Source organism: Gorilla gorilla, chromosome 17, assembly GCF_029281585.2.
Source record: "Gorilla gorilla gorilla isolate KB3781 chromosome 17, NHGRI_mGorGor1-v2.1_pri, whole genome shotgun sequence".
Taxonomy (NCBI): Eukaryota; Metazoa; Chordata; class Mammalia; order Primates; family Hominidae; genus Gorilla; species Gorilla gorilla.
The window spans coordinates 66,685,618-66,710,302 of record NC_073241.2 but is presented as its reverse complement, the minus strand read 5'-3'; the positions used below and the strand labels follow the sequence as shown (position 1 = coordinate 66,710,302).

The window sequence follows — 24,685 nt, the reverse complement described above, 5'->3', positions numbered from 1 at the left end:
GGCCGGCAACCAGAGTCTAAAGCAAGCCTGGTGACAAGGGCTGACATAGGTACCAGACTGGCACCAGCAGCCTGTGGGCCTCATGAGAGGAGGGCCTGGGCCAAGAGGTCTGGCACAGAGCCTGGCACAGAGCGAGCACTCAGGAAATAAATGGCCATGGCAATGACCAAATGGCTGGCTGTGGAGATTGGCTGGGGATGGACTAGACCAGCCAAGGAGGGCTGCCTGAAGTAGGTGGAACTTGATCAGATTCTTGAAAGATCAATGGGTTTTGGAGAAGTGAACATGGGGAAAAGGGGCATACCAGGTGAGGAGGTGGTGAGAGCAGAGGAATGGGGGGGCAGAAAGGAACACAGGTTGTTGGGGATGTGGCCTTGGATAAGATCACGTGAGAGAGAGAGAGGAACAAGAGAGGCAGCCATTCCACAGGGTGCCTTCTCTGGGGCCATGGGTGGCTTGAAAAGGTCTGAGGTGACTGTTCACCAGAACATTCAAGCCTGCTTTCGCCATAGTGAGCTTTTGGGCTTTCCGCATGGTTTTGAGCCTTGCAGGCCTCCCAAGCCACCTTCAGCCACATCTGCAGGCAGAGAAAGAAGGCCTGACACTGGGCACGCTGGACAGCTTATGGGAACTACCAGAAAGACTCCCCCATCCCCACTCTCTTGGCCTTGTCACCACACCTAAAGGACAGCACTGAAAAGTCACCCTTTGAGTATATTCTTCTGTCAAATCCGGATTCCCTGGCGAGGAGGTGGGGTGTGGCCCAGTTAGAATTAATCAGTGGGAGAGCTAGACTGAGCCTTCTCAGTTCGCAGGTGGGGAGACTGAGGCCAGAAAGAGGATGTGATTTGTTAAGGTCACCTAGGGAATTAAAGGCAGAGCAAGGGTGGTCTAGTGCTGTAAGTCGGTGGCCTGGATATGCCCTAGAAGCCCTCTGACTTGGAGGGGTGTGAAGACCATCTGTCACTGCAAATCAAACAACAGGGGTTGGGACAGGGGACACAGGGTACGTTTATTTTATTAGGAGGGCCTGGCTTGGGGTCCTCCTTACAGACTGAGCCTTTATTTGGAAGGCTTAGAGGAGCCCTCCACCATCCCTGAGGGAGCAGCGCCCAGCACTCCTACCGGCCAGAAAGACAGCCCATGGTCAAGTGTGGCTAGAGGTGCTGGGGGTGAGGGGTGGAAGCTGCCCCTTCTAGGAAGCGTAGGGGCTGGCGCTGAAACAGGGCAGAGAGGTCTGAGGCACCAGGGTACGGGGTAAGGAGAGAACCGTAAGGAGAGGGGGGTGTGGTGGGGGGAAGATGCAGGGTGGGGAGACTCCGCGGAGGGAGCAAAATAGAAAAGCAAAGGGAGGTACGAGAGGCAGACAGCCGGGAACACTGAGAGGCAGAGAAGCTCCGAGAAGAGTGCACGGGAGAGAAAGAGAGGTGGGGACAGGGACCGAGCGGCAGGGAGGGGCGGGAGCCTGGAGGGCGGGCGGCAGGGCGCGTCGGCGGGCCCGGGGGCGCCCCACTGACCCTTCTTGGCGCTTGCTTTCCTCCCCAGGCTGCGCCTTCCTCACCTACTGCGAGCGTGAGTCAGCGCTGAAGGCCCAGAGCGCGCTGCACGAGCAGAAGACTCTGCCCGGGGTAAGTGGCGCCCGCCGTGGCGCAAGCGGCCGACGCGCCGACAGGGGGCGACTTTGGGAGGCCGGGCGGCGGCGCGGCGCGCGGGGAGGGGGCGGCAGGGCGCCCGCCGCCCGCCTGAGCTCGGGAGCCCGCGCGCCCCCCAAATCCCCGGGCTCTCGGCCGTCCGGGCCCAACGGGATCCGGGACGGGGGCCCCACTTGGCCGTGGCCGTGAAGTTCCTGCGCGGGCAGCCTGGGGCGGGGGAGCGGCGCGTCCCGGGTCCCCGGAGCGGGAGCTGCCTCCGCCGGGGCCCGCGGGTCGCGTGCGCGATCGAGTCCGCCCATCGAGTCGACGCGGGCCGCTCTAGTGGGGGAGGAAGGGGCCGGCGTGGGAGGGGGCGCCGCGAGTGAGATCACCGCGGTTTATTTAAGGAGCCAGCCCTCGTCTTTGATAAACTATCGCGCCTCGGCCCTGGTTTATAGCTTCTGTGCGGGGGAGAAGAGAATTATTTATGGCCCCCCTAACTGGGTGTGATATCAGCCATGGCTATTATCGAGGCTAGTTCATCACCATAAAATAAGAAGTATTCTTTGGGTCAAGGGTCTGCGCGGTCTCTCCTGTGGGTTCAGAGAGATGGGGCGGTGGTGGTGGGGAGAGATATACGGCTGCTGAGTATCTAAAGATAAATGGAAAGATGTGTGTTTGTGGGCATAATTTAAAGATTTTCTAAATATAGTGTTGACGCTTATACAATGGACACTGCAGGGAAGCACATGTGTTCTATAAGTATGCACACCCATGCTTACACATGCATGTTTACATTCTTACCAAGCCAACCGTATGTAAACACACGTTTCCATTCCTACCCCACAGCGGGAAAGGTTAACCAGGTAGACGGAGAGAAAATGCAACCCCGGGCGGGGGCAGCCTTCCTTTGCATCGAAGATCTTTCTTTACTCCTTTAGGGGTGGGGAGAGCTGAATTACACAGGGCCTTCCTTCCATTAAGACAGCCTTTGTATTGTATTTTGGTATTTGTGATTGCAAAGCACGGGGCTGAGTCATCTTAATAACATACCCACAGATGCAAATATATGGAAATCGAGCACCGCACAGATTTTGTGTGAAGCCCAGCTCTGGCAGGGTGGCCATTCCCCAGTTGTTTTTTCAGTTGCGCGGCTACATGCACATACATTATAGTAATTACTTTCTGGGTGCCCTCTGTAAGATGGCAGAAATATGCCTCACATCGCCCCATGTTATGTGTGAAGCATAAAGCCATATTGCAGGATAATCAGAGGCTTCTGAGAAAGGTTTGTGCTGATTAATAAAGTGTTTATGGTACTTTGTTTTGGGGGAGACTGTGACAGATATTTTAGAGCCACCCAAATGGAATAGAAAATACCACATTGTTATGGGAGGCCCTTCATCAGCTTGAGAGAGATTGCTAGGGAGTTTCATGGTGGCTAAAAGCCGGAATCAGAAGGGGAAACAGAAAGAGAGAAGGTGAGAGGGGAAGGTTTAGGATTTTGATAGGGGAGAGGCTGGGAACTGGGAGTATTTCAGTAGCAAGTGTGGATTGTTGAGGATCTAACATTAACTTGTGGTTGTTTATTTTACATATAATAGAATAGCTAAATGATGGAGTGTATTAGTTCTTTAATAATTTATAGAAATACTTTGATGTTGCAGTAATTACATTAAAGGTCACATATCAAAGGTAATTTGGTTGAGCAGCTGTGATGGTTTCTCAGAAGCAATCAATATCACTGTCCGTGGTGCTGATTTCACCAAGGGGCCTGCCAGATTAAAGAAGGCTTATTACCAGGCAGAAAGGCCCAGGGGAAATCAGGAGCACATTGGAGCGACGCGCCAGCCCCCTTTCCACCGATAATTAACACTGTTCCCCATAATCTGTGCTAATCCTTCATACTGGGAGATCCAGTGGCATTTTTCTGAAATCACAAAGACAAGTTGAGTAAGTTTGAGGGAAAGGGCAAAAAGAAACGTGAGTGTATGTTGGGACGGGGAGCGGGGAAGATAGATAGAGGCCAACAGCAGAGCTGAAACATAGCCTAGAGTCCTCTCGAACACCATCCCTTCTTCAAAGACTTCACAGGGAAACTCATGGCCTCAAAAACCTCATCAAACAATTCTCGGGGCAGGCATGGCCCACCAGAGGGAGGGGCAGGAATAAAAGACCGGATTGCAGCTCGAAGTTCTGAGGGCACATTGTCTCCACACAAACCTGCATGCAGACAAATGAAACACAAAATGACCAAGTAAAATTATTCTTTATAGTGGAGTTGTTTTGATTCCAGAAAGCAGACCTGGTGTTATTGCTGTTGGTTGGTTCTCTCCTTTGAGATCAGAGAAAGTGTGCCACTAGCAAATGCAGGGACGGGACCAAGCCAAATGCTCTCACCCAACCAAATAATAGGCGATCTTGCCAGCTGTGGCTGTGTTCATGGCTGCCTGTTTCGGTGAGAGACAGAGGGGGACTTCTTCTTGTCTGGGGTGACCACACTAGGTGCCCCAGCAAGCACACTCTATGTCTGACTAAAGACAATGAAATTGAAAAAAAAGAACCTGGAAAACTGGTAACCTCAGCAATTTAGGCACTTTTCCAGACTTCAAAATCCATTAAAATCAATCCATTAAAATCAGCCCTCCACTTTCTCGCTGAGGAGAGAAAGAGGAGAAAAGATAGTACAGGCAGTCTATGCTGTTTCTAGTGAGTTACGGAGCTCGCATCCTGTTGCCAGCAAGAAAAATAATCCCATTGCTGTCATACACACACACCACCACCATCACTATGAGCAACAATAACAAAATGACAGAGACAGAACTAGAGGCACCCCTAGCACATGTCTTCATTGGGGGCCTGAAAAGGGAAGCTGACATTTCTCTTGGGATCAGTGGAAGCTCAGAAACCAGACCACAGTGGCTGTTCTTACAAATCAGTGATACGTGATTCCCAGTATCCCTGGGAACCAGCCTGAGCAGGGCCCTCTGATGGCTGATGGAGTCATCCCTGGACCAGTGGCACAAATGGATTATTATTTTTGAGTTTGGCATGTTTTAGTAGAATTAGATTATTAAACTATGAAGCTTCATCTGGGTCTTTTTGAGCACTGCCTTCTGCCAGAATCCAGGCAGAGTGACTCCCTTTTTCTAATCTCTCTGCCTCTCTCACCCTCATACTCTTGATCTCACTCTTTCTTGACTTCCTGTTCTTTTCCTGCCCGTGCTCCTCTATTCACAAAATTTGTTTCACTATTCACAGGGGACAGTCAACGTGGGGCAGTTTCTCAATCCATCAACAAGTATTTCCTGTGTACCAGACGTTCTGTAAAATACAGAGATAAGAAAAACACATCCACCTCCCCGCTTGGAGCTGACCACCAAGTTGGGGATGGAAGCCACACACACACACACAAATATCTACATAGTCAACAATACAAGACAGCACATGTTAGTATAAAATGGGTAGTGTGGACAATTGTTCAATAATCACAATATTTTTAAGTGGTTACTATATGACAGGCATGATGCCAAGCACTTTACCTACGTTGCCTCATTTTATCTTCAAAACTACGCTATGAAGAAGATGTCATGATTATCCCTCACAGAGGAGGAGATCGAGGTTTGCCCAAGGTCACAAAATTGATAAGTGGCCGAGCCAGGACCAGCACTGAGTCTGCTACCAAAGCTCAGGATACCTGCCTCTGCCAGTGCCACCGGTTGCTTTAGGAATTTAGAGAGAACCAGGATGACCATGGAGTGCAGGAGTGACTCAAAGTTTTCATTCAGGATATGGGTAGGGTGGGAGTAAAATGAGTCAGATGGGAGCACTGGTCCGAGAAACGGCCCAGAGTCGAGGCACACACAACAGGCCAGGAGCCAGGTGACTCACACAGGGCAGGAGAGGCCCACTCTGAGAACCACCTGGGGCCTGAGTGTGCACAGGAAGCCTCTTGAAAGAAGTCTGTTCCTTAAAATCTACCCCTGAAGCTTTGTCGCAGCTCCTCCAGCCATTGGGACTTTGTGGGGAATTGTCTTCCAGGAAGAGCCCTTCTGTTTCCAAGGTTGGGAATACAGGGTCTCAAGGGAGATGCTCAGATGAGAGAAAACCAGGTGCTATGACAAGCTGTGGCCAGCGCTTTTGCTCATTTGGTAGCAGAAAGGGCTTCTCACCAGGGCTGGCAGGGGAAGAGCTGGGTCCAGCCAGTAGGAGGCAAGGAAGCAGTGGGAATTAGAGCTGGTCAGGGATGGGGGTGGGGGAAGTGGGAGCTGTATCTCCTTGGTAAACATTAAAGTTCCAACTCACTAGTTAAAGATTGGCTTTTGTGTCCTCATTCCAACAATCCTAGAATACAAAGCAAACTAACGCACTCCTCCCTGCTGTCTCCCCCTTCCCCTCCCCTCGCGTCAGCCTGGCAGACATGCAGAGTCCCGCCATCGCACCTCCTGACTCAGGTCACCGCGACTCAGGATGGGTCACTTCCATGGAAATTCAATGTGACCTTCTTTGAGTTTACCAGGAAAGATGTTAAAGTGGGAAAATTCTTTTCAGAGAGCTCAACTGGATTTCTAGCACCGCTATCTCAGACTGTCTCTCCTTTCTATCCCTTCTTCTCACTTGTCTCTTTCTTAATCCCATTTCCTCCTCCTTTCTTTCTTTTTCTTTTTCTTTCTTCTCTTTGTGCCCCCATTTTCTCCTGTCTTCTCTCCCTCTGCCCATTTTTCTCTATCTCTCTCACCAACACTTTCTTCTTTTATCCTTCAGACTTGTCTCTCCTTTCCCTCTCCTCCCTCACTCTTTCGACTTTGGCCCACCCCACCTCAAGCCTGACATCCATAGGAGGCTCTGGTGGGGCCCCCATCACCATACGGGGGCTTCCCTGGCAAGGCCCATCTCCCTCCCTGACAGTCCTGCCATTGAGGGATCCATCTAATTTTATGTACAACTGTAAAGATGAATGATAAGTAGAAAGGATGAAGGCAAGAACAAGATGAATAAATTATAAAGGGCAAATGATGACAAGACAGGGGTCCCCAGAGACAGTGATATGATAACAGAAACTAAAGACGAATTTATGACGGATGTTGTTAGCATGTATGGAGGCTGTTAATTCTTCGGGGTAGTTTTACAATTTCTAGTGATCGGTGCAATCAAAGCTTTTCATTTTAGAAATGGGATGTATTTCCACTTGTTTGTCCTGTAGGCACAGTGTTGGTTTTTGTTTCTGAACAGTGAGTCTGGGTCCCATCAGCACCTGCATCTTCCCTCCCAGCCCCTGCCACCTTCTGTTTCTCTGCAGAGATCATCTCAGCCAGATCCACACACTCTTCCAGTTCCCCGGTCCTGTTCTTCCTCTTGCTGAGTATATTAGCATGGGACTGCTGCAACAAAGCACCACAAATTGGGTGGCTTAAACAACGGAAATGTATTGTCTCACAGTTCTGGAGGCTGGCAGTCCCAAATCAAGGTGTTGGCAGGGTTGGTTCTTTCTGAGGGCTGTGAGGGAGAATCAGTTCCAGGCCTCTCTCCTCGCTTCTGGGAGCCTCAGGCATTCCTCAGTTGTAGACGGCATTCCCTCTTTGTCTTTGCATCATCTTTCCAATGTACATTGTCTGTGTCCAGACTTCTCCTTTTTATGAAGACAGCAGTCATATCGCATTAGGGCCTGCCCTAATGACCTCGTCTTAACTTGATCATCTGCAAAGACCCTATTTCAAAGAAGGTCACCTTCATAGGTCCTGGGGTTAGGACTTCAGCATCTTGTGAGGGGAACACAATTCAACTCATAACACTGAGAAAGGGGCTGCCCCGTGGCTCTTCCACAGTAGGGAGGATAAAGGCCTACAATAGTGTCTGAGTCATGGGGGTCGCCCAGCCTTTCCTCTGTATCTCACCTGGATTCATGCTTTTTTCTTTCTCTTTGGGAGAATGGATGATATATCTTTCTTCTTTCTCATACTCCCTGAAAAGAAGTACTCATCTGTCCTTTTAGGGTAGTGGCTCTCAATTTTGCCCTGCAGGGGACATTTGACATTGTCTGGAGATGCTACTGGCATCTAATGGGTAGAGGCCAGGGCTGCTGCTAAATATCCTACAATGTACAGGACAGTCCCACAACAAAACATGATCTGGCCCCAAGTGTCAACAATGCCAAGGTAAAGAAAACCCATCCCGGGCCTAGGGTGGGTAGAAGGTGGGACAGTGAGGCCCTGGGGCAGAGCATTCCTCCCTTACTTGCTGGTTCTCATTCATTCAGGGAACAAGCCCAAAGGTCCTTAGAGTGTTACAAGAGGGATGACTTATGAAGAGGCAAAAGCTCCAATGGTGTGAGCACCGGGTGGGGGGGAGTACGGGCAGGAGCAGAGGGCGGAGCCCACCTCCGGGCATTAAGGATCATTTGTCGCCTGCCATTCACATGCACCCACGTCTGCAGGGCAGACTTGACCCAAGGGCTTAGCAGTTTCAGCACCGACTCCAGCTCAACTCTCTCCTGGGTTAGGTGAATGGAGACTTTGCTATAACAGAGCTGGGACCAGAACCCAGGCCTTGAGACCCACTCATGTGGGGCATTTCTCCAGCCCATACCTTAAGAAGAGCCCCCATCCCAACAGCAAACCTGCTTGGCAGGCATGTGCCCTAGCCAGGCTTTCCAGCCAAACAGGACCTTCACCACAGAACACCAGCCTGGGCTCATTATACAGAAGGGAACACCAAGGTTCCAAGAGAGAAGCCCAAAACACTTTAAATCCAGGTACTGAGGGACAGATGGGCATAGGGGCTACATCTGTGATGCCTTCGAAACTTGCCTCTGCTCTTCCACGTTAGCCCTTAGCCCAGCCCCCTGTCCCACTGTGTTCATGCAAAATCTTTTCAATCTTCTCCCCACAGAGACATCTCAAAGTCCTCCTTCTCCCTGGGGCTGTGCCCACAGTCTTCCCTCCTAGACTGCCCACTTTCTCCTTCCCTGCCCCAACCACTGTCCTGAGGGTTCCCCATTTTTCAAGCAAGTGACTCTTGACTCTCATAGGGGCCTCATCTTCTCAGTGGCTCCCACGACATAGTCCAGGCCTGCCATGGGCTGTGCCCAGAAAGGCTCCCTAACAAGTTTATCTGAAAGAACCAGAGAACCTCTGTGCCTGCAGTCATCATACATGACTTGAAGGAAATAAACAAACAAGAGGGCACATGAGATAATAAACAGAGGGAACCTGGGCCAGGTCCAGCCTGCCACCAACAAGCCACGTGGCCTGGGCAGAGCAATGAGCCTGGACCCTCCCTGGACACACCATCTAGACTGTGAAGGAGGCGGTGGGCCAGATCGCCTCTCAAGACCCTTCCAGCTCTGACATTCTTTATATTTCTAAGAATAATGAGCTCAGCATTACTCACATTACTTAAGACAACAGGGAGAGGAGAGGAGAGGGGGAGAGCGAGGACGACAGTGTCTCCTGCTCTCCACTACCCGACGCCATTGGTGACAAGCATAATAAAGCGTGGGTCAGATATGTCTCTCCCTGACACAGAGCAGCCAGACTGCCTGTCCCCCAGGGCTGGGGCTGGATTCCTGATGGTACCCCCACCCCTGCCCTCTGCTCAGGTCTCATTCTAAGGACACCAGACAGGCATTTTGCAATTTTCGCACTGCCCCAGTGTGGCTTGGATCACGGTTGCCATCACCCAAATCAGCGGCAGCAGCGTTTACAGATAGCCTGCCCCCTGCGAAGTTTGGTTGTGGGAGGGAGGGTGTCTGGCATCGGACAAAAATAAGTAAGACACGGCCTGTTGCAGAAGGAGTTTATAATCTGGTTTGGGAGGCAAGTGTGAAGACAGCTCATGATCCAGAAAATATCTTTAGGGGCCCCAAAAATGGTAGTGATGGGAAGTGCCCAGGAGTTCAGATGAGAGAGATGGCAGGATAAGCCAACATGCCCTGCAGGAGCCCACACCACCACAGTGGCCTTCTGCTTCCAGGCTCTCACCCCTCTGATGCATTCTTCAGAGGCTGGCCAAGGGTGTCATTGTAAAATAAAGGTCCCACCACCTGCAAACCACCCAGGCTTCTGTCACCCACAAGATTCAGCCAGGGCAGACACCATCCTGGCCACAAACCCTCCAGATGCACGTAGCCTTCCTGCAAGCTCCTCTTTTTCCATGTCATTCCCTCTGCCTGGAGAGTTTCCATTCATCCTTGGAGGCCCAAATCCAACATCACTTCATCTGAACAAATTCTCTACCCCGCTCGGGGAGCTTTCCAATCCGTCCCCATTCAAACACCCAGCACTGCCCTTGGGGCCCAGGCTGCTCCATTAACTCCAGAGTTCCCATCTTGGATTCCCAGCCTGTACCTGCTTTCCTGTTTCTGCGCCTGTGCCTGGAACTGGCCCAGAGCAAGGATGGGTGGGAGGGAGGCAGCTCCCCTTCTGCTGAGCGACCTTGCTGGCCTTGGCATTTCCAGAGGCACCAACAGATCATTCTGGCATCTCCTATTCCAGCTATATCACCTCTATGCCCCTCCAGAAAGTCTTCAGCCTAGCTCACCCTGCGGGGGTACATTTGGAAAGAGGAGAAAGCCTCGCTCTCTGGTCATGGATGTAGAAAGGAAGTGCTGTGTGGAAGGTGCTTTGGCCCAGGCATTCGCCGCCGGCGCAGGTGTGAATGTAGGCGTGTGTGGAGCGAGGTGTGTGTCCACCAGAGCGAGAATGTGAGGCTGCCACAAGGTCTGTGCCTGCATGAATCCGTGTGAGGCTGCAAAGGGTTTGCTGACCTTTCGCCAGAAAACGAGGCTGAGAAACAGAATGTCTGTGTGAGCTCCTGCTCCGGGATGGATGTGTTTTAGGATTGGAGGGTTTCTGCTGGGCGCATGTGTGTGGGCGAGCAGAAGGACACAAGTCTTTGTTGTTGACCTGCAGGGATCCGGAAGTGTGGGCTGCCACGTGCCATCAAAAATGGGCAAGCCTGGGTGATAAGAGAAGAAAATGGCATTGTTCTTTATTCTTTAATTCCTCATGAAAACAGCTGTTGTAAAGAGGAAAGGGCTGGAGTGCAGGGGAGATAAGGTCTCTCTAGGGCGCCGAAGTTTACTGTGGTTCAAGCACCCTTTTTTTTAATCAAAGGCATTTGTGGTATGTTCCCGTGAGCCCACCAGGGGGTGCCATGTGGGTGGCATCCCCTTCTGGTGGCTGAAGGAGCACAGTGTGTTTAATGGTGAGGCTAGTGTGCCCAACCCTGTGCCCAGCACAGAAGAGGCAAAATGATGCTGAACACTCCGCTCCACCCTTCAGAACACTGTCAGCCTGTGCAGAGGACACCAACCAACTTGGGGCATCCACCCAACCTTTCCAGGTCTGAGTTCCCTAATTTCTATCATGAAAATCACATGTGTGAGCCCTTTATATGCTGTGGATTGCTAGAAATCATCCAAGTTGTATTATTAATGACAAAACAATGATGTGAGTGGGGATGACCTTCGGAGTCCTTTGCCACAATAAAGTCCTGTGACTCCTAATTCACAGATGAAATAATTAAGAGGATAATAAAAATATAGAATGGCTCAAGTATGCAGTTTGGACTATATGTCCCATTATATTTCAGAAAAGAGCTGGGATGACCCGAAAGGACTCCATGGAGTGGGGAGGACAGAAGTTTGTTGTGTATGTAAAGGGAGAGGAACTCGAGAAATGAGTAAGAGGAGGAAGGCTTGGGGAGCCAGGTCAGTGTGAATTTTCCTCCTGGAATTGGGAATGAGAACAGGGAAAATGTGTCTGGAGATGGAGGAGGCTTTTCTCACACTGCTGTGCTTCAGAGCCTCTAGCCCCTTACAGCCTGTAGGCTCCAATCAACTCCATGCAGATCAGTTGCTCTGAAATCCTGCAGGTGCTGGGCATGGCTTCAGGCCCCAGCAAGTCTCCAGCTTCCCCGCTCCCTAGAAAGGACCTGCCTCCTCCCAGCCTACCCACCAGAATCCTCCCAGGGCATCAGGACCTAGCCCCAAGCTCCCTTCCTCTGTGATGCTCCTTTAGGTTGCTCTAACCAACACTGATCTCGCCCTTGCCTGAGCCTCTGCAGGTCAACAGCACCGGAAGTCTAAGCCCTGGCTAAAGTGTGGACATCAGATCAGCATCACTGGGGTCTGTTAGAAATTCAGAGTCTTGAGCTTACTCTAGATCATCTGAGCCACGTCACTCAGACAGCAGCCACCACCCTTTAACAAGATCCCTAGGAGATTCGTGGGCACAAGAAGTTCATCCACCACTGGCCTAATGTTAGGCTTTAAAGGATATTGTCTTAGTTGGAGCGCCCCCAGAAGCAGACTCTAGACAAGCATTTGAGTGCAAATAGCTTCTTTGTGGGGTTGACCCCAGGAACTTGGGTCAATAGTGGAGACAAGGAAGAGATGAAATCAATAAGGGGTGTCTTATCAGGCAGACCAGCTTCCACTGCGGGTGTTGCTGAACCCCACTGGGACTCTAGAGCCAATGTCAATCATACTCCTTGGAGTCATCCCACCCAAGGGGCCAGAGAACTGGGGTATTCATGCACCAATTTCCACCAGGCTGTGGCCGAGGTTGTGCCCAGGGGTCTTCCGCTCTCTAGCTTTTCTGGCTTGCTGCATGGGTGGGCAAAGTGGGCTCCACAGTCAAAGGAAGCCCTCGAGCTGGAAGTGTTGGTGCTGGCAGCTGGAAGTCAACCCACTGTCACTGAGGTGGGGAAGAGAAGGGGTCATGGGCAGGACACCACCTACATCTACTGCAGATTGAGCCTTGTGGCATCATCCCAAATAAGAGAGCAGATCAAAGAATCTTGTCTCTCTAACCCCGATGACAGCTACCAATCACTGTGTACTCGCTACAGCCAGACGCTTCACAAATATTATCTCATTTATTTAAGACAGCATCACCCAGGTCTTAACCAGGCCTTATTAGTGCTATTGTATGGAAGAGGAAACTGAGGCAAAGGGGCTTGCTCAGACCAGAGAACCATGGAGAGATCTGGTGCCAGAGCCCATGCTCCTTCCTCCTCATCCTAGGGCACTAACCCTGTGGAAAGCCAGAGCTGCATGAGGGCAGGAACCATCCCCATCACCCCAAGGCCACACACCAGGTTCTTCTGGCAGGAGACTCTGGCATGATTGCTAGACACCCAGGGGGCCCTGTGGGGCAGGGCAGTGGCCCTCGAGGTGTCACCACACACCTGGCCTACCTCTGCATTGGAGAAGTCCTGTTCTGAATGGAAGGCAGAGTCTGATTCCATCCCCAGCTCTGCCTGGAGCCTTACTGTGTGCCCTTGGGAAGCCATTTAACCTCTCTGAATTGTAATTTCTAAGTGGCCACCCTTCCACTTAGAAATTCATTTGGCTGCAGTGGCCTCAACAAATAACACTTTGGGTTTTTTGCACATCACAGAGTCTGGGGCCTCGTGTTGCTTCAGCAACATAACCATGCAACAGCAACAACATAACAGAGTCCTTCTCACTGCTGTCGGAGGGCATTGCATCTGTCATCAAGCAGAGCAGGTCCAGCTGCCTCTGTCCCTTCTATCGGGAATGCAAAAGGTTTCTAAGAGGTCCCCTCTCCAGGAGACATCTAAGTATGTCTCATTGGCCAGAGCTATGTCACAGGGCCACCCTAGCTGCAAGGAAGTCTGGGAAAGAGGATATCTTGCCAAAGACTATGCACATGTCTTCCATGAACAAATCTGTGCTTCTTCAGTGAAGGAGAAGGGCCGGATAATATTGGTGGGACCTGGAAGAGTCTACCCTCACACAGCCTGGTGGAGATGGTCAGGGGTTACAGAAGAGCAAGCTGGCTGGAGCAGCAGCCACCCCCCACACACGTGCCGCATTTGCCTTCAGCTTAGATCACACCCTGATGCTTCCATGAGGATGCTGAGTCAAGAAAGCAGTCTTAGGGTGTGGACCAGAGGAGCTTCTTCATGCAGCACTGCTAACTCTGCATGTTTATTCCAGCTACTGACATGGTTTCCAATTCTGTGAGATTCATAAGGGGGAAGGGAATAAAATTTCAGCTACCCTTAGGTAGCATATTTGCGTCCTCTGTGTCTTTCTCGAGTTTGTGCCCTTCTGTGCCTTTGTGTGTGGCTTAAATATTGAAGAATCAAAGGCTGCCACACCAGCAGACAGCTGTGCCACATCACAGGCATTCCACAGGCAATTCCTCACTCCCACTTTTTTGACAGTTGCACCAGTGGTCTCACACCCTCTGAAAGTGGGTCGGCCGGCTTTCAGGGCCAGCAGCAATGGCACCAACTTTATTTTCAGAGACTGAAGCAGGACCTCTTTTGTAAAGGAGTGTGGGGTGAGGTAGGGGTGCTCTGTGCAAAGCCTGCTCGGATTGACCTTCCTGGTAAACTTCAGCATGGCTGAGAGCCAGGAAGGAGGGGACCAGGGACAGCATGGGCTGGCCTGTGCTGCCCTCTACTCCTGAGGCCCTCCCTCATAGCCTCTGCCAGTGGCCTGGGCTGTCCCACAAGGTAGTGAGTCTCTGGTCCCAGACATGTTCAAGCAGTCTGAGTCGCAGGGTTTGGGGGTTGATGCAGGTAATTCCAACACTGGACCAAATCAGTTCTGGGGGGCGAGTTAAGATCCCATGATTTTATCTAAGTTTTACTAGCTTAACCATCATAAATACCCGCATAGAACCAGTCCCAGTCCTCAGCCCCAGCCAGTTTGGCTAGGTCCCAAATTCCCTAGCCTCTAGCCTGGAGTAATCCTCATTTCTGCTTCAGGCCTCCCAATTTCTCCCTTCTCTGAAGACCTTCAGGACTTAGAGGCAAAACCCTCCATGCTGCTGGGCAGGCTCATGCCTTAAATTTAACAACCTAGCCTCCAATCCCAGCTCCACCACTCTGAGCTGTGTGACCTTGGGCTAATCTCTTAACTTCTCTGTGCCTCAGTTTTCTCATCTCAGCCCTGGGGTGCCAATAGTTCTTTTATCCAGGAGCAGTTTATGGATAGCATGAAGCATGCAAAGCTCCAAACACCCCGCTGCTCTTGCACACAGGAAATGTGCACAATGACAGTCTCTCTACAGCTGCCACTCTTGCTTCAGTGATTCTGTCTCCAAGAAAGGAGTGAATCTTCCTACCTGTCCCCTTCTGATCCATCCCTGGCCCCTGGCTGCCCAGGTCTGGAGGGCAGCCAACGCAGGATGCGTAGCAGCAAACCTCCCAGCTTTATAGCCTAGTGCAGGGCTGGCCGCAGGGAGGGGCCAACAAACCCTACCATGCTGAATGGAAACCATTGTGAGAGTGGCAGGCAGGTCCATAAGGACGCTGGAGCTGGCCCTGCCAAGGCCTGCCTGTGCTGGAAGAGGAGGGCTCAAGATCACCACCTTCATGCCCCCACAAGAGGTGTTTGTTAACTTTGTCCTCATGGTTTGCACAATCCCCCACATGAGGCCTACATCATACCTCCTTCTCCACTCCCTGTTCACCATTCTTCACTCCAAAACATGGCAGCACCCCTGGAATCTGGGTGAGCACAACCCAGAAGATTGAAAACCCTAACCAGGGAGAGCAGGAGCAGTGTCATGCCCTGGACACCCTCATGGATTAAGATGGTCCAGGAGGCCCTTCAAGGCCGAGAGACAGAGGGTCTGAAATGAATATGCATTCAGCCTCTCCCAGCAGCCCTGACAGCTGGCATCCAGCAGCTGGAACGGCTCAGAGCCTGGGAGAAGGTTTGTAATTCAATTCAGTAAGTGTTTCCTGAGCACCCACCAGGAGCATAGCCCCGCGCTAGGTGCTGCTTGGCAGGTGGAAGTGAGTAGAGGGCAAGAACCCTGCTGCCCCTGGGGCTTCCCTCCTGCGGAGGAGAGAAGATGTACATGCCAAGCAATTAGAGGACAATGGATCGAGACTCCAGACTGCAATTTAGAGCTGGGAGTGGTTTGGGAGCGCTTCCAGGCAGGACTGCTCACTGAGTGTCACACTGCCTGGGCAAGATCGGCAGGATCTAGGTGGATGGAGGGGGCTCCAGATGTCACTCCAGTGAGGTGACAGCAGGGGCAAAGGCAAGGAGGAGGGAGAGGACAGGGGGCGCTGGCTGGAGTTCAGGAAGGGCTTGGGGACGGGACTTAGCGTGAGTTGGGAAGGCCTTACACATCCCAGTGGGGAGCTTGTTCCCTTCCCTTTGGGTTCTTGGGAGCTCATGAAGCTTCCTGAGTAGGAGAGTGTCCACCTCCACATGGTACATAGCATGGTCTGGATGGTGAAGGCCTGTGCCAGTCCTGATGAGAGGACTGAGGTGAGGAAGTGACATCAGGAACAGGAGCTGAGGCCAGTGGAGAGCCTGCCTCAGTCCCCCTTTCCAGGAGCAGCCTCAATGGGCACAGGCTGGCAGGAGCTACTCACTTGGTTTGGGGCAAGTCCTGCTGGTGGAGGGCTGAAGGGAAACTTGGCTCCCTCTCTTCCCTGAAGCTGGTGAGGGCATTGCCCTGACCACTTGAACACTTGTTGCACCTGAATGAGAAAGTCTCCATTCAGGGCAGGCTACGCAGTGCTGGAGAGGTTTCCAAACCACCCCATCTCACTACCACACGTAGGGATTTCTTTGACGTTCAGATTTATAATAAATGTAAAGAAAGAGGTTCCACCTCTCTCTCTCTCTCTCTCTGTCACACACACACACACACACACACACACACACACACACACACACACACACACAGAGTCATGAAGAGTCAGGATCTGCCTGGGATCCATGTGTTGCAAATGCTCCCTGGGTGATTTCGCTGCTCCTCCAGCTTCAGAAACCCTGTGTGCTCCTCTATTCTTTGTCCAGCATTGTCAGAAAATACTGATTCCTCCTCTTGGGCTAGAAGAGTTTGATCCATGAGGAGGGCCCCACTCTGCAATTATGTTTCCCTCCTGAGGGTCAGAGAACCTCAGAAAAGTGGAGTGGGAAGGGACATAAGCATCACTTGCCTAGACAGTTGGACACAGCGCTGCTGGGATGCCACATTTGGGTCTGTTTTCATTTGCAACATGGCCTTTATCTTGACAAGGCTACATGATTGATGACCAAGTAAACCTACCCTAATTCAGAAGACCTGAGGAGGACACCCATTTCCATTAGCATCCGTGTTATGGGGTGTGCTCAGTGAAGTTTTATTACTTTTGAGTAGACAACCCAACAGTGCTTCCAAGTTAATGTCCAACACTGCTTTAATGAACGGATGCAAAGCCTGTGTAACTAGCACAGTGATGAAGTGACACAGAGGATTCGTAAGCCACTTGCAAACACTGGTCTTAGGTTGACAACATATTCCTGCACATAGAACTTTGTCTACACTGCTTATTTGCCGATCAAAATTTTTGATAGATTTTTCAAAGGCCAACTTTACACCTAAAGTCCAAATTACCCTCTATTCTGACTCGGTAGCGTTGAAATCTACAAAGACTTCAGCAAACTCCTTAAGTATTCAGTATCTAACAGATGCAATGAACTTGTGGTGGCCAAGGCACAGAGGGTCATAGTTCTTGCAGAAAGCCTTTCCTGATGGGCTTGAACCCTCATTCTCTGGCCATCCCCCAGGGATTCACTGGGGGCTGTCCTGCATTATGAAGTGGTGAGGTGGGCTACCTCCCACTGATGCCCCTTAGTACTCTTAGACCCCATGGAGCTTTGCTGTTGGTTTGCGTGCTCCAGCCTGCACTGTGCCTGGATGTTCCTCAAACTCTTCTAACTCCTGTTAAGTCAGTGGGCAAGAACCTGATCCATCACTGATAGATAAATCAATGGAAGAAAACCCGCTATCTGGCCACTGTTTGAGCCCTCCCTCACTCCTGCCCAGAGGTTCGGAGAAGACAGTATGTGCCATCTTCTTCTATTCTTATTAAACGATTTATCTGGGGGAACTTAATATTTTCTTTTAGGATAAACTGAGCTAATGCGATGTGCTTGTTTTAATTTGCAAGGTTAACTGATCTAATTATCTGTGGCGTTTAGTTAAATCCTTGTGCCTGGGCCGGCTGCAGGTGTGGGCTTTGAATCCTGCCAACAGGAAATCTCTTAAAACGAGCTGATCTAACTCAGCGGGTCTGCTGGTATGAGGGATTTTCTAATAATGCATGAATTTATTAACAGCCAAAGATAAATACAGGATGTATTTACATTAAACAAATTCACATGGAACTGTCTGCTGCTTCCCCGGCCCCCTCCCAGCAGATGCATCCACCAACTCCACATCACTGTCTGTGCCATACAGGAGGAGCAGAGAATGACTCTGAGGAGCCCCATGCAGCTACAAGTAGATGCCCCTGCCATCATGACACGAAGGGGTAAGCAAGTCAGGCAAGGGTTAAAGATTAGATTTTAGTTGGCCCCAGACTCCAAGGGAGCCAATGGTGTTGCCCTGCTCCCTAAAAGTTGACACAGTCTTGCAGTTAACAGGTACCTCCCTCTAAAGAAGGAAAGTGATGATCCCACTTTCCCTAGGCTGGGAAGATGGCCCCAGGAAATCTGAGTCTGGAACTGAGTGCTACACTTTTAGAGAAGTATGTCCAGAGAAGGTGGCCAGGACAGGTGATATGGTTTGGCTCTGTGTCCCCACCCAAATCTCATCTCAAATTATAATACCCATAATCCCCACGTGTCAAGAGTGGGACCTAGTAGGAGATGACTGGATCATGGATGTGGTTGTTCTCGTGATAGTGAGTGAGTTCTCACAAGATCTGATGGTTTTACAAGGGGCTCTTCCTCCTTTGCTCATTCTCTCTCTCTCGCCTGCTGCCATGTAAGATGTACCTTTGCCTCTGCTTGCCTGCCACCATGATTGTAAGTTTCCTGAGGCCTCCCCAGCCATGCAGAACTGTAAGTCAATTAAACCTCTTTTCTTGATAAATTACCCAGTCTCAGGTATGTCTTTATAGCAGTGTGAGAATGGACTAATACAACAGGAGAAGGAAATCCTTCCTCCTGAAGCTAGTTGAATGGCTGATGCCATCCATCTTCCAGAAAACAGCCTTGGCAGATATAGGTGTGGCCAGATTGAGGTGGCAGGAGGAGAATCTTGGGAGGCAGGTAGAGGGGACTCACCCCACACAGATGTCCTGAGAGCCTCCTGGCTTCCCAACCCCTGCCCTGCCACGGCCCTGACCCACTAGTAGCTGCCCCAACCTTCTTCTGGAGCTCCAGAAACCCTCACAGAGGCTAGGCCTCTGTGAGGCAGGGGCATCTACCTGTAGCTGCATGGGGCTCCTCAGAGTCATTCTCTGCTCCTCCCGTATGGCACAGACAGTGATGTGGAGTTGGGGGATGCACTGTTCAATGGGAGTGGAATTATTACTCCAGAAATGCACTTTGCTTGAAATACCGTTGAGCTGCATTGTCTGAAACACAGCTTCAGGATCAGGCCAAGCAACCAAAGATGCATTTGAAATGTATTTCCCATTTTCTAAGGCCCAGGCCCCCTGACAGCCCGAGTCACTTAGTACTGACCTGTTTTCAACTAGCATGGAGCTCTCCCTCTTCCACGTGAATGATCCTGGATAAAATTGTACTTGCAAAGGCCCATGTAGAATATGCACACACGTGCAAGATGTACTTGTGCACATACAGATGCAGCTGCACACTCATCACTCAAACACACACACATGCACGCACATACACACAACAGAGTGCATGCCATATAGGTGCACACAAACGTATGTGTACATAACAGGTGATGTGAACATATAACACACATGGGAGAGGCACATGACATCCTACACATGTCCACATGTGGGCACACGAACACACAGGTACGCACACTTTCTCAGACTCCTTTGGAATTGAAAGAGAATGTAGCTCTTTAGGGACAGCTGAAGATAAACTCTTGATTTCTGATTTCCAGAGCAGTTTGGACAAGGTCCTCTGAAATGCATTAAAATGCTAATCACAGCATCTGTCTGAACTCTGGCAGCTGTGTGACTTGGGGCAAATGGAAACAGAATGGATTCTGAAGCCTGGGACTCCTCTTTGACTCTCCTTCCCTTGCTCTCTCCTTTTTCTCTCCACTGCCCTCCTCTGCCTGCTCCCCTGTGGGCTCCACCCAATACCAGCCTCTGTGCCACCTCATCCTCAGCCTGGTCCACAGTGGCCATTGACTCTGCCCGACTTTCCCAAGTGCGTGGCTCCCATTGCTAACAAGTAAAGCCACCGCCCTTCTTCTGGCGGTGTCCAAAACTCCCTGCTGTGGAGTTGCCCCAGCCCATGTGCAGGATGGTCAGGGCTGAGTTCCAGACATGGCCTGCATCCCAGAAATGGCCTCTTGCCCTCTGGGACCTCTGTTCTCCCCAGGTGAGAGCAGAGAAAGTGTCTGCTAACAAGTTACCTGTCCTGTAACAAGGACAGATGGTAGAAGTACTCTATTTAACCTAAAAGGAGGGCACTCTGATGTGGAATGTCAGGCAGTGTACTAGGCAGGGCAGGGAGAATGTTTTAACCAGAGTAGCTTTCTGATACCCCATAATGACCCATATAGTGACAAGTGACGGGATCAGATGGGGGTCTGAGACTCACACTCCTGAATACCCTTCACTGACTCAGTCACTCATCTTGTGATCATTAGCTCCTCCCCAATCCCCACCGCCTCCCACTCTGACCTCAGGATCCGGGACGACCCTGGCTTCTGACTCCCCCACCCGTGAGCATGTGGCTCCACACCCGCTGAGTGGCTCCACTAGTTTCCTTTGCCTGGCATCCTCGTATGTCCGCCCCAAGCTCCTTCCAGCAGGTCAGTCCTTGGCCAGCATTCCAAACTCAGCTCACATGCCACCTTCTCCAGGGAGCCTTCCCCAATCTGGATAAGGCTGGATAAGATGCCCTCTCCTGCATGCCTAGAATTTCCTATGCCTACCTCAGTTTACCAGAGTTTAACATGACTGCTCCACCCTAGACTGTGCTCTCTTTGAGGGCAGGGACTGGGTCCTACTTATTCATGTGGACCCAGCATTGGCACAAGGCTGACCTCCTAAGTTCTCAGTAGCTGTGAGACTATTGAAATGCTGTGGGTGGCTGCATGGGTACATGAACCCTTGGGACCAGACCCACTTTGTGGGAGTCCCTAAGCAGACATTCTGGAAGTTGTCTGCCCTTTCTGCTGGGACCTAGAATGGGCTCTGGTCAGGCTTGTATAAGTACAGACCTCACACCAGGTTTCATGCGCCCACATCCCCACCCCCACCCCATGAAGATCGAAGCTCCCAGTATACCACAGTTCCATTTTTCCTCTTAGGCATCAAACTGTCACTTCACTAAACACCATCTGGAGACTCCTGGCCTCAGCCCCTCACTTCTCCCAAACTCTTATTAATGCGATGGGTGTTTATTCCTTCTTCCTCCTCTTCCACTTCCTTCAGAACATCTCAGCTCTGTGGCCTGCAGACATTCATCTTATCTTCAGGGAGCTCAGCTCTGCTGGGGAGGGCTGCTGTCTCGCGCTTGGCTTTAGGCAGCTGACAGTGATCAAGAGCAGACAGAAAGAGCAGGCGCGACTTAGCCGGCCCCTTGTGGAGCCTCATCCCAGCTGGCCTAGAAAGGGGGATGGCAGAGGCGAGCTGAAGAAGGAACCCGGTTAAATGTGGTCCACAGTGGCCTTTGACTCTGCCAGCACTCCAGGACCCTCCATGGCTCCCTGGTGCTATCAAACAAAGCCCAGATTCCTAACCCCAGCTCCTGGGCTCCCATGATTCTGCTGCCAGCATACTGAGCTCTCTTTTCCTTCCTGTGCCCATGTTGTGGCTCTTATCTGAATGCATCCCCTGCCCCAATTCTTGCTTGTCCTTGAAGGAGGAGTTCATGTCTTCCTCCTCCATGCAGCCTTTCTTGACTACCCCATGCATACCAATTCCCTTCCATGACACTTACTGCATAACTACATTATTTTTGCTCAGTGCTCCAATCCACATTGCACTCTGTTTTATATTACGAATTTTATCTCCCTGAACCTACACAGACTCCTCTGATGGTACCCACAGAGCCATCCCAGCTCTGGGCACACAGTGGGCCCACAGTCAACCCCCACTGTCTTCAAGCAAAGCGGACCTGCAGCAGTGACCCCACTGAGACAAACCTCAGCTCTCTGAGGGTTGCCCAGTGGCCCTTGAGGTGCTGGTACACAGAGCCCTCCCCCAGTGTCCACATGGAGGCTGCCCATTCCCATCTTCCACCATAACCCAGCTGGCACTCAGGGCCGGCTTTCTTCCCCTGGAAGAGCATTAAGCTAATGCGTGTTGTGTCTCATTAGTGGCATTCTGTTTGTGCCAGGGCCAGGCAATCTGATGGGTGGTTGATTGGATATTCTGTTTATTTATGGCAGGAAAAGCATTCTTTATTGAGAACTGGGCAGCACATTTCTGTCCCCATGGCACTAAGATCCTCTGGAAATCAAGCAATTGTAAATTAAGACTAAATAAATAATATATAATAAGCAATAAAGATTGCAGGCTTCCATGCAAAGAGCTTTCCTAAGGCATCTCCCCAACCTGAAGACACTGGCCATCCCAGAGCCTGGAGGAAGGTTGACAGGAATTGCCCTCTTTAATTGATAGGTGAGGAAACTAAGTAAGGCCTGTGGAGGTTAAGAGACTTTCCCAGAAGCAGGATAATGGTGATCCAGCACATGGCAGTATCCTGAGGAGTCAGGAGACCCAAGGAGACTCCTCACAGACCTGTCCATTTGCTGAGATTGCACACAAGGAAGTAGTTATCCCGGGAGAACGTCTGAGAACATCAGCGTGGACTTTCTTCCTCTGTCTCCCTTCGGGCAGCATTGCCAGTGTGGGTGGGCAAAACTGGCTGAGTTTAGAAGTCTGAAGATAGCACTGTGGCCCTTGCTCCCTGTGAACCAGCCAGGGCAGGCTAAAATTTGGGCTTCTCTACTCCCCATCTGTGAGATGCCTCCCCTGGCAGGGCTGCTCCGTGACCCACAGAGTGCCAGGGGCTCTGAGATTCAAAGGCTGTGATTCTCAGCCAGCCTGTCTGAGAAACACACCTCCACACCCAAAACAGCAGGCCAGCCAGGGCACCCAAGCCCACCTCAGGCAGAGTCCTGAGTCATGGGACAGAAATGGACAAAGCTCTGATGTCTCCCCTGAGGGCTCACATATGGTCCAAGTGTCCCACCATGCAGCCCCAGCCAGGGGCCTAGAAAGGGCTGCCTGAGTCATTCTGCAGCCAGAACAGTGGGAGGGGAGAGGCTAGGCATCGATGGGAGTCTTTAAGAGCCCTGAGCTGGAGGCATCAGAAAGGCCTCCCAGATAGAAAGGCAGTGTGTGGAGCTTGGCTGTACAGATGCAATCTACATCTCACTCAGCCCAGACCCCTCTCCAGCCAACCTTCCTGCCTTCCTTCACTCCTTTTCTGCTCTTCTTCTTCATCCTTGCAAAAACTAATTGTCTGTCTCACCAGCCCGAGCCCCGTGCTTTCCAGAGGTTTATGCATGAAACTAATTATGCACCACTAATTTAGAAGCTAGCAGCTTTCCCGTTACCGTTCATTTGATTTGGGGTGTTCTGCTGAGTGGCATTTCTGTAAATATGCCACAAGGCTGGGGGCCTTTCAGGGAGGGCAGCCTGAGTTCGGGGTCAGGAGGAGGGGCCTGGGAGTCTGCGGGTGGCAGGTGTGGTACACTTCATGAGGGAGAGGGGACGGGAGGGCGCCATTACCATAAACCAAGGAAGGCCTCATTAGCAGCCCTGGATGGCCCTGCCAGGAGGTAGGAATATGACTGTAAAATGTCACACTCAGTTGGGTGGGGACAGATTAGAAAACACCCACAAAGGTAAGAAAAAAAGCTCCAGGTTGACAGGAGTGTTTAGAGGGCCTGGACGCCACAGGCCAGGAGCTGGGACCCACTGAGCAAGGTTGGGGCTGGAGAGGAGCAGTGACAATAAGAGTGGTCATTGCCCTGGAAAACTCCCTCCAAAGAAAGATCTCAGGCCCAACTGGGTGAAGGCACTGCAGTCCTGGAGGGCTGGCGTCCTAGGGTCCAGGAGGGAACAGGGGCAGGCAGGACCCTTTGGCCCAGGTCCAAAGACTTCTGTTTCCACTTCCAATTATAGCTTCCTTTGTGACCCTAGGAAGACAGTTTAATCTCTCTAGGCCTTGAGATACACTTCTGGAAATTGGGAAGAATCATTTCAAAGTTGATCACGGGGTTTGGTAGGGACCCCATGAAATGAGAGATCTTAAAGAGTTTTTTGTGAATTACCTGACACAGTCCACAATCATGTCGGGTGCCTCTGAGGGCCCAGCAAGGGCTCTGGGGAGTTGCCTGGGCTCTTGGTTCTCTGACCTGCTGCAGCCAGGCCTGGTGCAGCCATGCCCGCTGCCATGGACATGTGAGGCTCAGTCACACAAAGCTCTGGACTCTCAGGAGGGCCCCGCACTTGGCTTAATGCTCTGCAGTCATCATCTTGAAATTCTTAATCATTTTCGAACTAGGGCCGCCACATTTCCAATTTGCATCTACAAATCACATCAGACCCTGTCCTCATGGAGAAGGTTCTCTAGGGGCTTCTGTGCATTCATTGTGTCTTCTGGAAAAGGAGCTCCCTGAGGACAAGGGCTGTGTCTTCTCCTGTGTTCCCCCAGAGTGCAGGTCCACAGAGTGCTCAACAGAGAACTCAGGCATTTCAAATGGCTCTTACACACGGTTCACCTTGCATTGTCTAAAACAAGGGTGCCCAATATTTTGGCTTCCCTGGGCCACATTGGAAGAAGAATAATTGTCTTGGGCCACACCTAAAATACACTAACACTAATGATAGCTGATGAGCCAAAAGAAAAAAATCGCAAAAAAAAACCTCATAATGTTTTAAGAAAGTTTGCAGATTTGTGCTGGGCCAGGGGTTGGACAAGTTTGAATAAGTCAAATCTTGTCTGTCTATCATGCACACTGCCCTTTTACTTCCCTTCATGGCCCTAGCAAGCATCTTCCAACAACCCTACTCCCCTCTCCCAGCAAACATGAGGGCCCCAGCTCTCACTTCAACATAGAAGAGTAGATGTCAGCACCTACTGCAACAGCGACTCATGGATGCTGACAACCCCA

General features: G+C 51.1%; 1 protein-coding gene across 50 annotated transcripts in view; it reads left to right on the top strand.

Moving 5' to 3' along the window:
• The window catches only part of CELF4 (CUGBP Elav-like family member 4), a 321,758-nt gene that overhangs the window by 78,895 nt on the left and 218,178 nt on the right, over positions 1-24,685 (top strand). For all 50 annotated transcript variants that reach the window (XM_063699169.1, XM_055368109.2, XM_063699183.1 and 47 more), the window contains exon 2: positions 1,546-1,628. In XM_063699169.1, the coding sequence (XP_063555239.1) occupies positions 1,546-1,628 (83 nt within the window). The remainder of the gene's footprint in view (positions 1-1,545; positions 1,629-24,685) is intronic.